The sequence below is a fragment of the Gouania willdenowi genome, chromosome 16, assembly GCF_900634775.1.
Source record: "Gouania willdenowi chromosome 16, fGouWil2.1, whole genome shotgun sequence".
In the NCBI taxonomy this organism is placed as follows: Eukaryota; Metazoa; Chordata; class Actinopteri; order Blenniiformes; family Gobiesocidae; genus Gouania; species Gouania willdenowi.
This window is the reverse complement of record NC_041059.1, coordinates 8,177,300-8,196,613: the sequence shown is the minus strand read 5'-3', so window position 1 is coordinate 8,196,613 and position 19,314 is coordinate 8,177,300. Positions and strand designations below refer to the sequence as shown.

Below are 19,314 nucleotides of genomic sequence, written 5' to 3'. Positions count from 1 at the left end.
AAGCATTCCTTGTTTGTCACTTCTGCTTTTTAGACCATGTCTGTCGGCCTCGAATTCGTGAGACAATTTGTGACAAAAATCCTTGGTTTTTGTAAACAGTGCACAAAATATATCAGTTTACAGTTAAATCAGTTATTATACATGATATACTTTATTAAAACTTGTGATGGTGATGGTACAGACACTTTGAGATACATGTATGTGACACTGTTTTGCAAAATTACAAGTGATTACAGGCTGGAAAAAAGCAGTGAAATCCCAAGGACCTATAAAGTTAAATGAGATACGCTGAAAAGTCTTTCAAGCTTTTAAGCATCAGACAACAAAACAAATCCTTGATTTGTTGTCTGATGCTCACATTGCTACATCGACAGAGTTTGAATCAACATTACCTCTTGTAAAATATAAAATATGAGCACTTAAAAAGTCTCTATTTGAATAAAACAATGCTCATGCAGAATAAAAATTAAAACAAAATCTTGGTAAACAAAGATTTGGTAAAAGCAGATTTTTGTTGGTGTTCGTTAATAGATTTTAGATGATTATTGTTGTTTTCTAATTGCATATCTACAGTGATTTTGTAGGTTAATTTTGGTCATGGCTGTGTAAATACCAGTAGTAAGATCGCTCAAATTGATAGATTTGTATTTAATCACCAACTATTGTTTAAAACAACAATTCAATCTATCATAATAATTATAATAATGAACACTCTGACCACCAACAACATTTATACATAATTCATACCCATTCATACAAGGCAATTGTATATGTAAAGGTAAAGTGCCTTGCCCAAGAACACACCAACAACACAAGGTTTTCAGTTTACACAAAAACATCCGTGTTGTTGAATATATCTGCGAGCTAGATTCTATATCATTCTGACTGAGCACAACACATCGTTAACTTGTGAATTAATCTTGCTATTTTCATCACTGCAACGCAAATTACATGTGCAGGCTGAGCACGAAGTTAGCTTAGCTTGTAGCCACACAGTCTGCTTGTGTGTGTGTTGGTTTCATGTAGAAACCATAGGCTTTAAATCTTCATGGTTTTAGGCTTTGGCTAAATGGCCCATGGACATGGCATCGCTTGCCATTTTAAATGCAACAATGTTCTCTGTTCTGCTCTTCCTAAATAAACTAATATTACATACAAATTGTGCACTACTTAGTTCAGACAACCCAGTTCAATTTTCACCATCTTTCCAGATTCACTTGAAGTTGCTATTCACTGCTTTATTATGGTTAGTGTTGGACTCTGTATCTCAGGTTTAGTGGTTAGTCATACATGCATTTCCGCTCCTTGTACTGATTGGCTGCTATCAGAGACACGTGTGATCAGACATGGCTGTGTTTCTGTTTGTAGTAGCTCTGTGTTGTAAGTAGGTAACCATCAGGCAAAGACTGAGGAAGTCAAATATCTTCACATGGTTGGACTGATTAATCGTGTACTTGTTATACAGTATACTTTGTCTCTAAAGCTGTCATATTAGTAATGGTTATTTAGTAAAAATATGATAGTGTAACTAAACCCCAATGTTTTGGCTGTTTAGGCTGGAAATTAAAAAAAAACTCCTTGATTATAGGCGGGGCTCCTGGAGCAATTAAGACACACCCACTTACTCTTGTCAAACGGTCAACATTTTCTAGCCTTTATAGAAGGAATTGGGTGATCAATGAAGGTTCGAGAAGAAATCTGTCTCCAAAACCTCATCAGTAGAAATCAAAAGTCGATTATAATCGCTACGTTTCAACCTATAGAGGGCAGTCACTTAACAGAATACACTAAATTTATTTAAATAATTTGACAAAAATGTCAAGACTTAGACAAGAATCAATCAACAACACTATTCACATGCAAATACCAGCAGGAAAAAGAGTGGTTTTGGGGTTAGTTACACTTTAAAGAAATGTGGGTAACACTTGACATGAAGATACATAAGGCTGATATTATCATTATATGTCATTAGCATGAGTAAGGTTTCGATTTCCCCCAAACCACTGATTTGTCCCGGTTTTTCACAAACTCAGTCCCGTTTATTAATAAATGCATGTTTGTTGCCGCTAACAAAAAAGACCCTGAAAGTGCATTTTGCTTAAAAACATGATCTCTGTGAACAGAGAGTTGTCAATCAGAAGAGTTGCCATAGTAGCGCTTGCAATATAAACCAATTGAAAAGCTCCAAAGTCCTCCACGCATTTGCAACTCGATGCTGATTGGTCGATGGCATTGACAATAATTTTTTGATTAAAAACTATTTTATGTTAACTTAAAATGTTTTTGTTTTCTGCCGATTGCCACTTTAAATTTGATTCAGCTGTTGCAATAATACATTTCATCCTCAAGGAAAACAAATTTAATGTAATTTGTGTGACCTTTTTCATTAAAAATAAAAGCATATGCTGATAGTTTCCTTTGAAAATCTGTCGTCTGTGTTTTATCTTGAATTGGTTTGAAAGTTGAGGTTTTTTTAGGCCTCACACAGGAACACGGATGAGTTATGCGGCTTGATACGAATCCTGAAAGCAGGGAAGACCGGACCAGTGAACTTTGTGTGGTATGTGTAAATATGGTCCACCTTGTCTGAAAAGACATTGAAGAAGGACAGTGTGCCAGCATCCCAGTCCAGGTAGACGCCGACTCTTTTCGAGGGCCGTCTAGAGAACACCTTTTCTCCTTTAATGATCACCTCAGAGAACCTGTCTTCAGAGAAATGCACGCTCCAAGACTTGTTGTTTTTACCGAGACAGGATTCGTCCCCTTCCCCCTTTCTTTTGATTTCTTTGTAAGTTACACCCATGTAGACTTCTCCTTCCCATTCAACCTCATAGAAGCAGCGACTGGTCAGACCGTCTGCACACAGTACCTGCTTCCAGTAGTCAAACCTCTCTGGGTGATCATCGTATGGCTGCTTCTCTTTTATCACTGTGACTTTCTTGTTTTCTTTGGACAACACAAGCTTTTTGTTTGCAGTGATCGGGTCAAGTTTCAGTTTGGAGGCATCTAAGAGCAGGGGGAGACACACACATTAGACACATTTTTCTAAATCAAGCCTTTGTTGACTAATTATTTTATGTTTTATTCTGCCTGTACAAATAGATGTGTATACCATGCAATATTTTAACCTGGACAACAAAACATTAACAAAATGTGTTTTTGAACCATTACAGGGGCAGTATTATGAATAAAACACTTTATAATGGTTTTGCTACAGTGGTATACATCCCTTTAGCCTCATTCAGATGTCCAAAGTTGAAAAAGTTCTGTTTCCTCCCTCCCTTGTTATTCCGCATTTTGTAAAAAGTAAGCGCCTAACGGGCGATTTGGATTTTTCTTGCTACTTGACGTTGCATAGCGGAAACTCCTCCTCCTCACAATCCTGGCTTCTCCTATTCTAAAAGAATGTGAGCTCCTCCCTCTCAAACTATGCACTATTCCTGCAGTTAGGAGAGATGGGGAGGAGAAGAAAGTGACTTAACAGCTAAACACTCCGGTGAGTGTTTGAAGCCGCTGAATGACTCCGCTGCTGCTGCTAAGATAAACACAGACCCTGAAGCACTAAGACTGACTCACAATCACAATAGAATAAATAGCCATGTGTTTTACTGTAAAGTGCGGTTTTTTGGTTGAAAACAATAACAGAATGTGGATAGCAAAAAAAAATCGCTTTGGCAATCACTGATCACCTCGCAAGAGCGAGGCATGAAGTCAGCGTCTACAGACACGCCTACCCATGAATATGCATAAGTAGGCCCCAAAACAGACTGTTTATAGAAATGCTCAGAAAGTGAATTTTCAGAGGACTAAAACTCTGGAAAACAGGTGAGTTTGGGAAAATAAACCTCAAATACTATGTTGTTAGGGTTCTTAGAACAAATGGAGATGGGTGAAAAATAGCATAATACTGGACATTTAATATAATCAACACCTACACTTTTTCAGGCCCGGTGTTATGAAATGCGGCCCTCCTGGGTTTACCCTGTTAAAGGTACAAAGTCAAATTAGTGAGAAACATGCTTATTAAACAAGTAGCGGTAATACAACAAATTATATGCATTTCATACCACATGTCACAGCCTATAGTAAGTAGTACTTGGTATACGTCAGATATCATCTTCCTGAGATTCTGTAAAATCTGGCCTTGCTGTAATTATAAATATAACTATTATTGCACAGCATGAACACCTATTGTCTATATATATTCAGTTTAAAGGAGGATAAGGATGAGGATTCCTTTCGGACAGATCAAAGAACACCAATATACAGCTTTAGGAACATGACAATGAGCACACAATGCATTTGTGGCAAGGTGTTTATTGATAATAATAAATAAATGAATAAAATAATATCTTCTGTATTTTTTCCCTTTTTAAAATATCATATTGTATCAAAGTTGTGAATCCTGTATCATATCATGAACTCAGTATATTGTCCCACCCTTGGTGAATACCTAATAAACATTTATTTATTATATATATATATATATATATATATATGCTACAACTTCTTAGCATACTTCTTTGGTTCACAGCAAAAAAATCTAACAAGAATTAATTTTTTTTCAATTCTGAACCTTTTACTCTATCATTGGGCATTCATACCTTAGGATTTCTAATCCACAGTTTGGATTTTTTTGCAGAGCTGACAGCTTTTTCACTGCAGTCTCTCCAAGATTATTGTAGGTCAAGTCCAACTTTTTCAGATGACGTAGGTTGGAACTCAGAGCTGAGACCAACAATTCACCACTTCTTTTTGTGATTTGACAGCCAGACAAACTAAAAACACAAACACATAAAAAGATAAAGTAATTTATTTCTAAATCAAAATTTTAATAAGAATGGTGTGTACTTTAATACTATAAAATAATCCTATAAAAAATAGTTGATTGTAATAAATCCCAATAATCAGTAATGAAATAATTTTTTAGCTAACTTGATCAGATAAATTTGACTACAGACCTGAGAGTTTCCAATGTGCAAGGTGGGCATTCACAGAGGTACAACACTCCTTTATCCTGTAGGTCATTGTTACTCAGGTCGAGCTCTTTCAGTCTGCAGGATGGTGAGCCGAGAATATTCGTGAGAGCTTTACAGCTCCTCTCTGTCAAATTACAGCAACTCAGCCTAAAGAGATGATTGAACAAAAGAAAAACTGTAGAAAAAAATATTGACCTTTATATTTAACTTGCTTTATCAAGTAATATTTTTTTAACTTACACAGCTTTAGTTGAGGTTTGCACAACAGGCAACAGATGTTGCAGTGCGTTGTCAGAAGCGGAGTACTTCCTGAGATTGAACGTGTCTATATCTCCTTCGGACTGTAAGATGAAGACCAAAGCTGACCACTGAGAAGCAGATAGTTCATCTGTAGTAGAATTTTCTGACTTCAGATAGTTTTGAATCTCCGTGATTAGAGAACAGTCGTTCAGCTCTTTCAGACAATGAAATAGGTTAGTGCTTTTTTCAGGTGAGGGATTCTCTCTGATCTTTATCTTAATGTACTCAGCTGTTTTCTGATGGACCAATGAACTGTTTGCCATTTGCGTCACAAGACCTTCCAGTTGAGTCTGGTTTTCCTGCAGTGAAAGACCAAGGAGGAAGCGGAGAAACAGGTCAAGGTGCCCAGAGTTTGACTGCAAGGCCTTTTCTATCGCAGTTTGGTAAAAGTGTGAAGGATCCATAGGAAAAAACCACTGCAGAAGCCTACTTATTGTGCTTTTTTCTTCTGACAAGAGATTGATGCCAGTGTTGGTGAATGTCAGATGAACATGAAGAGCAGCCAGAAACTCTTGAATACTTAGATGAATGAAGCAAAACACCTTGTTCTGGTACAGCCCCTGGTCCTCCTGGAAGATTTCTGTCAACACTCCAGAATACAATGATGCTGCTTTGACGTCAATGCCACACTCTGTCAGGTCGAAATCATAGAAATAGAGGTTACCCTTTAGGAGCTGCTCAAATGCCAACTTTCCCAAGGACTCAATCATCACCCGGGTCTCTTGATTCCAGGGCAGATCCGTCTCAGCTCCCCCATCGTACTTAATTATCTTCAGTTTGGTTTGAGTAACTAGAAAATAAATGTACATCTTCGTCAAGCACTCGGGGAGTTCATTTCCTGCTTCAAAACTTTTCAATACATTGTCAAAAACAGTTGCAGTGATCCAGCAGAAGACTGGTATGTGGCACATGATGTGAAGTGTTCGGGATGACTTGATGTGCGAGATGACCCTGCTGGCTTGGTCTTCATCTGGAAATCTCTTCATGAAGTACTCATTCTTTTGTTCATTGTTGAATCCTCTTACCTCTGTTACCATGTCAACACACTCTGGAGGGATTTGACTGGCTGCGGCAGGTCGAGTTGTTATCCAAAGTTGAGCAGAGGGAAGGAGTTTCTTGTTGATGAGGTTTGCAAGCAATACATCCACAGAGGTGGATTGTGACACATCAGACATGATCTCACACTTGTACAGATCCAGAGGAAGGCGACACTCGTCTAGACTATCCAAGATGATTACAATCTGAAATTCTTCAAAATTGCTGACTAAGGCATCTTTGGTTTCAGGAAAGAAGTGATGAATAAGTTGGATCAAGCTGAACCTCTTTTCTTTGAGCAGATTTAGTTCTCTGAAAGTAAAAGGAAATAAAAAATCTATGTCCTGATTGGTTTGGCCGTCAGCCCAATCCAGGGTGAATTTCTGAGTGCAAACAGTTTTTCCTATTCCAGCCACGCCTTTTGTCAAAATTGTTCTGACTGGCTTGACTGATCTGTATGAAGATTTAAAGAAGTCTTCACATCGGATCGCTGTTTCCGAAGAAGCTGATTCTCTGCTTGTCTTTTCAATCTGTCTGATTTCATGCTCGATATTGACATCTGCAGCACCTCCTTCCGTGATGTAGAGCTCTGTGTAGATCTGATTCAGGAGGGTAGATTGTCCTGCTTTAGCAATGCCTTCAAACACATGCTGAGACTTGTTCTTCAGATTAGCCTTGAGTCTAAGACGGGAGATTGACACCAAACGTTCTATAAAGGAAAAAATAAGACAGTTTGTTAATCTTTAGGGATCCCAATTTTACAGAAGCTTTACAGTTACTTAGAATTTTGTAAAAGTATTTCAATTATGCAGTGTTGCTTTAAAAGATTAGGAAAGTAAGCAAACTCAGCAGGCCTTTGATCTACTATGTCCGATTAAGTTTTATACATGCAATCTCTTTGAGACATGTTTTAATTGTTAAAGGTTCCATATCATGCAAATCAAATTTTTTCAGCTTTTAACCTTGTTACAATGTTAGTTCCTTATCAAAAACACCCCCAAAGTATTATTGGGCTTCCTTCCTGCATCTCTGAGCTGCTTCCAGTGAAAACTGCAGTGTAGGCACCCAGGGAGCAGACATCGTATCGCCTTTGACTTGATCTGACGTGTTTGTGACCCAAATATGCGACGCAACGGTTGAGGTGATAAACAAATGATTATTACTTTAAATGCACTATTCCTGTATTTAATAAAGATGAGGAAAAGAAAGCGAATTAGCAGCTTAAAACTCCGGTGAGTGTTTGAAGCAGCTCACTGCTGCTGCTGCTGGATGAACTCACACAATAGCCACTTAAATATCCATGTGTTTTTCTGTAATGTGCAGTTTTTTGGCTTAAAACAATAACAACAGTGTGTGGAAAGCAAGAGAAAATTGCATTGGTGATCACTGATCTGCCAGAGCGAGTCATGCAGGCAAACCTTGCAGGCAAGTCAGTGTATAGACACGCCCACTCATGAATATACATAAGCAGGCAGCAAACAGCACGTTGGTCAGAAGGTCACTTTTTAGAGGGCGAAAATGCTGGAAAACAGGCAAGTTCGGGAAAATAAACCTCAATGTTTTGGGGGTTCTTAGAACAAATGGAGATGGGTGAAAAATGCATGATATGGGACCTTTAAGTCTAATCAATTGTATACACTTATTTTACCTTTGAGGACTAGGAAACAATAAGATTGCTGCACATACTTGGAGAGTTAATACGAAGACCAAACCTTTCAGGCACTCCATCTGGGCCAGATGCTTTTCTGTAGTTCACTGTCCTAAACATCCGCCTCACTGCAAACTCCTAAAGTATCACCCTGGTGTTGGAGGGTGGAATGCGTAAACAGCCTGTAAGGGCTGATGGACTTCAGAACAACCTAAGGAACTGTTTCTCCGTTTCGGTAGTTTCTCCACCATCGAGGTGTCAGTCCTTGCAGATGTTTGCCTATTGTATTTATATTCTTTATATTCTGTTCCAATGTTGGCCGTTTATCACGAGAAGATCCTCAGCAGGAAAGCCCAGATGATCCTCTCCATAGCCTCTTCCAACAGCCTCCACCAGGGGGCATCCCCAGACACTTCCAGGCCAGCCGAGAAATATAATCCTGCCAACATGTCCTAGGCTGACCTCTGGGTGTCCTCCTGGCTGCTTTATGCTCTGCCGCAAACTGTCCCAACAAAATCATGACCATGGTGGCCAATGCCTCGAGGGGGGACAGTTATAAACCTTTTCCATGTCTCCTCCAGCACCCCCGCAAGTGTCGGAAGCTGGTCCAGAGTGCTTCATCTGATAAAAACAATATTGCTTCTCCTCAATCCGAAGTTCCACTATCAACTGGACTCTCCTCACCAGTATCTTGGGGTAGATACTGCTGGGAGGCTAAGAAAGTTGATCCCTGTATAGTTGGAACATGTGCTTCGTTAGCCCTTCTTAAAAATTGGGACCACCACACAGTTTGCCACTCCACAGGCACTGTCCTTTATTTTTAATGGAGAAACCTTTCAGTTGAGGTTTGTAATGTTCCATAATGTATCATAATGTCCTCTGAGAATGGAACTGCCTGGATTGGCATGGTTGAGGCTTAACCGCCCCCGGTCCGCACTGGCCTTGGGTGTTCCCGATCATCACTGCACAGATGGGGCTCGGCTCACAGTCAGGTGCAGAGGAACAGATGGTGGACCCTGTAATCCTGGACTGCCCAATGTATCTGGGTCCAAACTGGATGCATGGGCTGCCGTCTGTAGATGACGACAAAAGTGACACCCCCTTCCCCCAGGTTGGGGTGGTAAAAGTATAACCCCTCGGCCCCTACCAGGGGGAGCGGAGTTTAAATAACATACCAAAATGACAGAGGGATGTACGATCCATTCTATACCCCCACTTATTCCTGCACTGAGGGTATGTGGGGTCAGGTGGTGCCTATCTCCAGCTCACGTTGCATATAAGGCAAGGCACAACATGTACATGCCATTTACACACTAAAGCCCTATTCGCAAGGGATTAGTTTTACCTAGGGACCACATGCAATTTATAATAATTAGGGAGAATGTCTGTGATGTTGATCCCGTGCGAATCGGCCATGTCAGTAATTTGTAAAGTAAAAACTGCCCCGCAAATTACCTACTATATTTTGCTGAACTCCGAGGTCCTGTGATAATACTAATCAAATGAAAATAGGTATCTCTGTGATCTGGACAGAAATGGGTAAGATCTGAATCCGTGTACCCTTCGTTCTTTGAGTTTTCTGATCCTGCTCATGTTTTCTATCAGTGTGTGGATGTTTTAGTTCGTAAAAAGCTGCTCACGATTATGTTTTGTTTTGCGGTGTTATAGTCCAAATAGTATCCAAATCAACTGGTGACTGACTATCAACTGTGAGACTGACGTGAGGAACAATATATGTTATAACTTCTACGATTTGACACTTTTGCAAAAACAATTACAGCTTTTTTGACGGCACAGGCACATTATAAATACCGCTAACAGCAGCCGTCAACACACACAGAGGTTGATCATAAGAAACAAGGAGCACCAGTAGATTCATTACACCACCTCTGGTTCCACATATGTGGGTGTTTTATGTCACATCCATTTTTTGGTTTTCATTTATATATGTATTAATAACGTTTCAATTCATCAGTAATATGACTTATGCGTTGCTTCTTTATATGTCCGGACTGGGAGCAAAGGTCCGCCCAGTCACCAGTTTATCTGGATACTATTTGGACCATAACACTGTTCGATAAAGCTGGCAGATATTCACAAATTTAGACTTCCAGCATCAATAACTCATTAACAAAACGTGATCGACACACAGATGACGCCTCTGCCATCAGTGCGATGCAGAGTAAAAGTCCGTATGTCGGTCGTTCTGTGTGGTGAGATTAAAACATGAAGCTCTTTTCCTAGTTGACTTGTAGTGATCCAAATATCACACAAACAGAACCAGAATTAATTTTAAAACAGAAAAACGCTGCTTGTTTGTTTTTTTGTTTTCCTGTTTCTGGTTTTAAATTAATAATACAAAAAAAACAATCAATTTTTGATATTATTTAATTTGGTTTTAAAATGAAATCATCAAAGAACGAAGGGTACACTGATTGATCTGATGCGTGAATATGCGTTGTTTTGTTTCCGGGACGCATGTTTATTTAATTTTGGCTAATGTTACGCAATACGCAGCGCATTGACATCATATCCGGGAGATGTCCTTAAATTTCAGCAAAATCTCAGGCTTCGGTTATCCCGTGCTTTGAGCGGGTCAGTTTTTTATGACATGGGGTCCCCAGATAATACTTATCTCGTGTGAAAAGGGCTTTGATCAACTTTAGCCAATTAACCTAACATATATGCAGTATATTTTTATACCACTGTGCTTTTTTTTTTTACGATGACTGTAGTTTGTGTTATTTGACACAAATGTATCTGTAGGGAAAGACGTTTTCATTACAGAGATAAAAACACATTTTCTTTATCTGTCAATACTGTATACTGACCAGTGACAGTTAAGAGGACAGCTCAAAGTAATTTAAGATTAATAAAAAACATAGTATGAGAGATATATTACTTTTTTCCAGTGTGTCAGCCAGTTCTTCTTGCTCCATTCCTCTCAAGAATTGCAATGTCATACACATGAATGCCTCTCTTGTCTTCTCCATCTCTATCCCTTCAAATGAATCATCACCATCCTCATCCTCATCCTCACAATCCAAAACTTGACTTTTCAACTTCTTGAGTTCAATACTGACAAAACGGTCAAAAGTCTTCTCGAGATTCTGCAAAAAGCAAATGTTGATTTAAGGAGAGAAAGGAACAAGATTTACCCTTTTCCTTTTAGTAGGTATGCATGGATTCGAACACAAATACAGACATCTCACCATGCACTGAGACAATAACATAAAATCAAATCAAGCCTGTAATATTGGGGAACTTTCATAGAGAGGAGAGAAGTGTAAGGCTTGTAAATTAAACTTTTAGCTTTAGAAATAGTTGCATTGTTTATTTTTCAATAACGAAATATCTACAAAAGAAGGAAAAAAATTGTATCAAAAATCGAGAGTGGCTGATACTTGAAACCAAAATGTTAGATCAGGATTCGGAGCAAAAAATGGTGACCGCGACATCCCAAATTTAGTTAAATATTGTACTTCCATCTCAACTAAACCTGCGATAAGAGAATGTTATTAAATCATTGAAAATTACATATATATATATAAAAAAACTCTTCCAACTTTGTAATCAGCGTCAAAAAGAAAACATTCTGTTGGCCTTCTACCCCTTACAACATCTTTAGAAGCTACACCTAATAATGTATATGGTGCTTTTGTTTCTGGTTTGGTAGTTAGCTAAAGCTGTGATTTTAACACAACATAACTTAATTGTAACATACAGTATGTACAAGTACATACACAAGTCATTTTTTGGCTGAGAGCAGATTCAAAGTAACAAAAAAAATCACCTTAAATGTGGAGTTGATGTTCATTGATGTTCTCTTGTGTCCTCTAGGGGAGAAAAAAATCAAATTATTTAGGAATAATAAAGGGAAAATGTAACTTCACATCTAACATGTATATAATAAGCTTTTTAAATCTGAGTGTTCCACGGAGTTAAAATGTTAAATAAAAGGATGATCTACCAAGTAGGAAAAACTACAAATGAAGATGAGTTTTCTCAGATCATTTAAATTCAATGTAAAGTGAGGGTTTATGAAGCAGTTAAGGTAAAAAATAAATAAAAAAGATTGAAAACATCATAATTAATACTAAAAGTAGAAGAAATGTACTAACTTTGAAAACATTTCCTGCGTAAAAACTAATGGATGATCCATAGATTGGTCGCTCCTATAGGACACACAGCTGGGTGAAGACGAGTCCTCTGTTTTTTGAACAATCCTGAAAGAAATGCAGGTTCCACAAAAGGTCAGTTATTATTAGTGTAGAAATGGTAAACTTATACCAAACTTTTAATCTAGGGATGCACAAGAACTACTGTTAATTTAACATATCAGCTAATACTAGCATATTTCAGTTTGGTTTTCTTTTTTAAATCTCAAAAATACAATTCAAACTGATAAGATCATCTTTTAGCAAAGCCACGAACATTCATCCTTCGACCTTACTGCACAGACATAACAGATGTGGAGGAGACGTTGTCTAGTTATTGCTAGTGAAATTTTAAAGTTAAACAGCTGTATGGATTGACAAATGCACCCTACTGGCTTTTTTTTATTAGAATTTGTGCACATTTCTTGAGATTTTGTCTTCTAAAGCAAAGACTATCATTCAAATCAATCAAATATTTATTTACAAAGCTATTTTCATTGATAAAAAGCAACACAAAGGGCTTAAAATGAGAAATAAAATAAAAACAAGGACCCAAAATCAATCCCACACCCACAACGCCAAAAAACATTGTGGCATAGTGTTGAAACACGTGCAGCAAAATTTCGTGATAAGTGAAATAGTCTATTCAATTTAGGATTATTAAAGAATTGTCTTATTTATCAGTTATCAGCAATAGAAAATTAAAAATGCTATTTAATGCATTGGTTGTTCATCACTACCTATAAATCTTTTGCTAGTACTACTTAAGAAATTAATCTCATAAACAAGAAAAAATGTACTAACTTTGAAAACTCTTTCTGCTTAAAAACTAATGGATGATCCATAGATTGGTCGCTCTTATAGGACACACAGCTGGGTGAAGACGAGTCCTCTGTTTTTTGAACAATCCTGAAAGAAATGCAGGTTCCACAAAAGGTCAGTTATTATTAGTGTAGAAATGGTAAACTTATACCAAACTTTTAATCTAGGGATGCACAAGAACTACTGTTAAGATAACATATCAGCTAATACTAGCATATTTCAGTTTGGTTTTCTTTTTTAAATCTCAAAAATACAAATCAAACTGATAAGATCATCTTTTAGCAAAGCCACGACCATTCATCTTTCGACCTTGCTGCACAGACATAGCAGATGTGGAGGAGACGTCGTCCATTAATTGCTAGTGTAAATTTTAAATTTAAACAGCTGTATGGATTGACAAATGCACCCTACTGGCTTTTTTTTATTACAATTTGTGTAAATTTCTTTGAGCTTTTGTCTTCTAAAGCAAAGACTATCATTCAAATCAATCAAATATTTATTTACAAAGCTATTGTCATCAATAAAAAGCAACACAAAGGGCTTAAAATGAGAAATAGAATAAAAACAAGGACCCAAAATCACTCCCACACCCACAATGCCAAAAAAGTGGCATAGTGTTGAAACACGTGCAGCAAAATTTCGTAGTAAGTGAAGTAGTCTATTCAAATTAGGATTATTAAAGAATTATCTTGTTTATCAGTTATCAGCAATACAAATGTAAAAATGTTATTTAATGCATTGGTTGTTCATCACTACCTATAAATCTTTTGCTAGTACTACTAAAGCGATTAATCTCATAAACAAGAAGAAATGTACTAACTTTGAAAACTCTTTCTGATTAAAAACTAATGGATGATCCATAGATTGATTGCTCTTATAGGACACACAGCTGGGTGAAGACGAGTCCTCTGTTTTGTGTACAATCCTGGAAAAAAGGAAGGTGCAACAGTAAAAAAACAAAAAACAAAAAAAAAACATTATAGAAATAGTAAAGATACCTCAAACATTTTGAATTTTCACCTTGAGCGACTACTATAGGAGTGTGTTCTCAGATTAACTGCATAAAATGTAAGATGAAGATTAATGAAGCTGATTCTAAGAGAAGTATAAAGGCTATGATTATTGTTATAAGGAGATTACTAACCCTGGTAACTTTTCCTGCTTGAAAGCCATTGGATGATCCATAGATTGGTCGCTCCTATAGGCCACACAACTGGGTGAAGACGAGTCCTCTGTTTTGTGTACAATTCTGGAAAAAAGGAAAGTGCAAAAGTAAAGAAAACATTATAGAAATAGTAAAAATACCTCAAACATTTAGAATCTTTTTAAAGAAAATACAATTTAAACTGTCGAGGTGTGCCCAGAGGCTGCACGCCCACGCCCCCCAGCGGCTGGAAAAGCTCTCCCCCTCTCCGTTTTCCAGCTATGGGCTATATGCACAGTGAGACGTGACGTATTTTCGGTTGAAAATAAGACCGATGAAGTTTTTCCTGTTACAGTCAAAACAGTGGAGAAGTGAGCCACAGTTTTGTTTTATTGTGCCTGTTTGTGTGGTTGTGTTTCTACACAATGACACCCAAAAGGAGGAAGTTTACCTTCCAAACACGAGGAGACAGGACATCAAGATACCACTGTTGCATTCCTATGTGTACAGCTTTAGCTAAATGTAGTTCTGCTTTCAGTTTTTTTTACATTCCCACAAGAGGATGAGCTGCAAAAAAAGTGGATCATCAACATTTGGAGAGATAAACCCTAACCCTGACATGAAGGAGTGATCAAATGCATAAGGGCGTCGGCGATGCTGTCCCTGTTTTTTTCTAATCGAATAATTACTCCCTTCCTGCACCTTATCCTGGTGTTTGGGAGCAAAGAGAGTGACTAGACTTTCCTTCTGTGGACCCCGAGGAGTTAATTAATGTACCATGTCCTGACCACGACTACTGCTCGTCTTCTGAGCTGGGTGCATTGGACTTAGCCCTCAGTGTTATAGAGGAGGTCCAGGCGGAGAACGCTGCGCTCTGGTGACAGATGGAGGAGATGGCCATCAGCAACAAGTTTGGCTTGGAACGGTTTGCTGCTTCAGATGAGGACATTAGGTTTTATACAAGGTAAGAAATGCTATCAAAACATAGCTGTAGCTATTAAAGTAGCACCTAGCTAAACATAAAACAAGAAGAGCAACTCTGAATAAAGGGGAAAAACTGTTTGTCAGTGAAGGCCAGTAGCTTATGCAAATGTATAAGATGTCCGTTGCCATTTACTGTTGTTGTTGAGTTGCGTGAGATTAATATGAAAACTACAGTCATTTTTCATAATACAGCAGAGTTAGGAAGCGGAAGTTCTTTCAAGGTCTTCACTCAAGCGCGGAAGTGAAGCGTGCATACAGCCCATTGCAAATCTAAATTTTACAGTTGAACAGCTGTGTGACAAATTCACCTTAATGGCTTATTTGACAATAAATTGTGCAAACTTCTTGAACTTTTGTCTTCTAAAGCAAAGACTATCATCATTCAAATCCATCAAATCTTTATTTAACTTTAAAATGTTATTTAATGCATCGAATGTGCATTACTACCTATATTACTTCACATAAACAAGGAGATTACTAACTTTGATAACTCTTCACTTTGAAGATCCATGGATTGGGAGCTCTTCAAGGACACACAGCTTGATGAAGATGAGTCCTCTGTTTCATGTATAATGCTGGAGAAAATTAAGGTGCAACAGTAAAAAAAAAACATTTAGAATTTTTACCTCGAGCGTGTACTACTATTGGAGTTTGTGTTCTAAGATTAACCACATTAAATGTAAGGGGAAGTTTAATGAAGCTGTGATTCTAAGAGAAATAGCAGATTACTAACCCTGGTAACTTTCCCTGCTGATGATCCATGGGTTGGGAGCTCCTAATGGACACAGAGCTGAGTGAAGAAGAGTCCTCTGTTTCTTGAACAATCCTGAAAGAAATGCAGGAGCAACAAATGTATGACAACAATATTATACAAAAAATAAACCTGCCTCAAGCATTTAGACATTTTACCTCCAGCTAGTGCACCCCCAATGTGTTCTCAGATTAATCACATATTAAAGTGACGTTTAGTGAAGAAGGGATTTTTTGCAAATATTGTTGTAATAATATTACGGACTCTGATAACTAATAGTTTAAAAACCAAAGGATTTTCTGCTTCTCTTTGAAACATTGAGAAATGGAGAAAACAATTTGACCCATATTTTATTCTTCACTCTTTATGTTTTGGTTTTATATTTTCTCAAGTTGAACTTTAGGGTGAATCTTGAACTTGTGCTGAGCTTTGATTATGAAATATATGGATTGTCCTCTTACCAAACTGAGCCGGTCTGGTCATGTTCGTCTGGCAGGTTGACGACTAACGACAGGAGCGCTTCATCCGTCTCTTCTGACCGACTCATTTTTCTTTAATCCTTCAGTGGAAAAAGAAAACTTTCTTTAATAAAATTAATAAATAAATAACTCCTTACAAAAACCAAAAGCCCAATGTGAACTGTGTTAGCTGTTTTAAGTGACATTTTAGGGCCTAGGTTCCCGAAGTGGGGTACGCAAATCGTCATAGGCGATACTAGTACTAATGCTAAGCTAATGCTAGTTAATGCTAATATTAGACTAATGCTAGGTTAACGGTTTGTTGATACAAATGTGAGGCTAATGCTATGTTGATACTAATGCTAGGCAAATGCTATGGCCAGCTGATGCTAATGTTACTGGTAGGTTAATGCAAATGCTAATTAATGCTAGCTAATGTTAACGGTAATGCTTGGCTAATGCAGTGTTATATATATATATATATATTCATGTATCTATTTCTTAAATTTTGTTTGGTTTTTATTTCTATGCATATCTCTGATATACTGTTGACACTGATATATTAATTTATAAAACCAGGTATAGTTATCATTATATTAGCGTACATTGATGTGTAAACGTGTTACTGTATTACCATATTGACAATCATATAGAGTTGCACATAGGAAATTAAGTGTGTGTGTGTGTATACATCAATAATAGAGATTAGGGGGTAGGATTAAATACGTTTTCATACTTCTTTCTACTCCTTTTTCGAGCATATTAATGATAATGATTGATATATATAAATATATATTTATTTATTATGGATTATTACTTTTTTTGTTTTGTTGTGTTGATTTCACTCTCATGTTCGAAAAAAAAAAAAAAAAGTCTGAAGGGGTACGGGACTGTGAAAAAATTGGGAACCACTGTTTGAATGAGAATGACAATTTTGGAAAAAGTGCCAAGAGTAAAATATCTGACAGTTTTTTGTACAGTCAACTTCTTTTTTGAAAATATAATCAATCTCAAACTGTGTTCAGTAGGTTGTGTCCCAATCAAGAACAAAAGTAAGTATTTGTGACTCTAAGGTTAACTCATCAGAACATTGTAATATAATACAATATAGAACGACGAGCTCACTAACTTACCACATTGATCTATTTTTGTCTGAATGTTTTGCTGTTGTATTTATGATCTTTATTTTAATGTTCATTGTTGTGTCATTAGTCACTAGTTTGTATATGTCATCCAACAGACACTGTATTTTATTAGAAATTGTAGATTTTACAATATAAAACTCATTCCATTGTTCCTCACACCAGGAAGTGGTCGTCCAGTGAGATTGGGATCAAATCCAGTGTTAGAGCCTGTGGCTCCTCCCCTGGAGTCAGCACTCTGCGCCCCCTAGGGAGAATGGGTGAGATTGCAGGGAGTTAATTTCACTGTAAATTAACACTTTACTGTCTAATAAATAAATACATAATTTAATTGGTAAATAGTCATTACAGAACTCCTCAAAACTCACATGTTCAAACAACCTTTTCCTTAACCTTTCTTTTACTTTTGTTACTTTTTAATTTTTCTTTATTTCTGTAAAGTGGCTTTGAGGGCCCAAAAAGCACCATATAAAAGGTATTATTACTATTAAATAGGCAACTAAAGGTTTGAAAATGTTTTAATCTCTTTATTAAACTTTGTCAACATTCACCTGATGTCTGATACTTTAATTTACTTCACAAACACAACTTTCATGATTAAACTTTTATTATTATATTATATAATGTTGATATTATTTCATATTGTTTATATGAACTTATTAGTATTATTTTTAAGTTTGTGTGTTAATATTGTAAATACGTGCCCATGTGTTGATGTTGTGTGTTTTTTATAGAAATAATATTATTAAAAAATACTATCTCTTATTAAGAGATAAAATACAAATGTTTCAGTTTGTTTTTTCAAAAATATGATTTCACTTTCCTTTTAAGCAGTCTTGTACATATTCTTGTAGGATACATATGTATATGACGATCAATAGATGTTTAAAATGTGTTTGAAAAGATTCTGACGTAAACACACAGTAATGTGACTAAAATAGCTCAGGGTGTATCTCTGTGTAGGCTATGTATTAATAAACATTAACATAAAGCACCGTAATTTAACGTAATTGTTGAAAACCCGTACGGTAAAAGGAGTTTTCAAACGCGGATGTTGTTTACGTCTAATTTCGTCATTAAATACAACAAAAGAAACGCTTCGGAGATTCTCTGCTACTGTATAAATACATTTTTAGTCAGTACAAACTGTGTTTAACGCAATAAAAACTAATAGAAGTCCCTTATTTTCTGTTTTTCAGAGAAGTGCGTAGCTCCTTACCTGATCAAAATCGAAAGTAAAACATTAACGGAAGAAGGGACAAAATGGCGCGTGTTTACTCAAAACAAAACATTACATGTCATCATTAATACAAATCAAAAGCGTCTCGGTTACTCTTTTAAAAAAATAACATGCGTTGGTATTTTTCATTTCTTATGAGTTTATTATATTTTACAAGGGCTGAGGTGAAATACACGTGTTTTTAAATGTTATATTTGAAAAACGTAAAATAAAGTAGGCGGAAATATAAATACTAACCCAGCAAAAATATGATTCATCGTTAAATAAGCTGTTTTATTTTTGGTTAACAAGTCTAGGCGTTGTCTCATGCACCTAAACAACCTCACCGCTAGGTGTTACTAATGTTAATGCAATCACGCAAGTCATTTGGACAGATAAAATCGTGTTTGAAATGTCACACTAACGTACTATACACTAGAAACTAAATGACTATATACTGTCTACTATACGCTATAAGTATAATTGATGATGATGACCGTTCCCACTGAAGTAATGGTATATTTCTAAGTTTCCCAAGATGCATTTCAAACCTACAGGGACAAAAACAGGAAGTACACTGAAGCTAAATATCTCAGTTGATTCTCCACCTTTCAACGTTCTGAAAACATTTAAAGAGAGAAAGTGACCAAGTAAAATATCAACATGTGGTCATTT

The 19,314-nt window shown here is 36.8% G+C and overlaps 1 protein-coding gene across 2 annotated transcripts; it reads right to left on the bottom strand.

The window, feature by feature from the left end:
* Positions 1-128: 128 nt before the first annotated feature.
* LOC114477429 (NLR family CARD domain-containing protein 3-like) lies at positions 129-18,713 on the bottom strand. Of its 2 annotated transcripts, XM_028469700.1 has the most exons (16): positions 18,640-18,713; positions 17,581-17,667; positions 16,282-16,379; positions 15,803-15,895; positions 15,552-15,644; positions 14,086-14,190; positions 13,762-13,866; positions 12,924-13,028; positions 12,084-12,188; positions 11,756-11,798; positions 10,865-11,072; positions 5,220-7,023; positions 4,962-5,126; positions 4,605-4,778; positions 3,936-3,982; positions 129-3,006 (listed from the first exon to the last, which is right to left on the bottom strand). In XM_028469700.1, exons 3-16 carry the CDS (start codon positions 16,365-16,367, stop codon positions 2,474-2,476), a joined length of 3,666 nt encoding a protein of 1,221 aa, XP_028325501.1. In that variant the 5' UTR covers positions 16,368-16,379; positions 17,581-17,667; positions 18,640-18,713; the 3' UTR covers positions 129-2,473. The 2 variants fall into 2 exon arrangements, with proteins under 2 accessions (XP_028325501.1, XP_028325502.1); XM_028469701.1 differs by lacking the exon at positions 3,936-3,982 and having other exon boundaries at positions 2,842-3,006.
* Between the last annotated feature and the right edge of the window lie 601 nt (positions 18,714-19,314).

Bases quoted from the DNA above. Each gene is read 5' to 3' on its own strand.
- LOC114477429 (XM_028469700.1), bottom strand. From the start codon at position 16,367: ATGAGTCGGTCAGAAGAGACGGATGAAGCGCTCCTGTCGTTAGTCGTC. The intron at 11,799-12,083 runs GTTAGTACATTT...TTTCTCCCCTAG, and splicing joins ACGCAGGAAATGTTTTCAAA to AGGACACAAGAGAACATCAA. The intron at 4,779-4,961 runs GTCTGTAGTCAA...TTGTGTTTTTAG, and splicing joins TGCACATTGGAAACTCTCAG to TTTGTCTGGCTGTCAAATCA.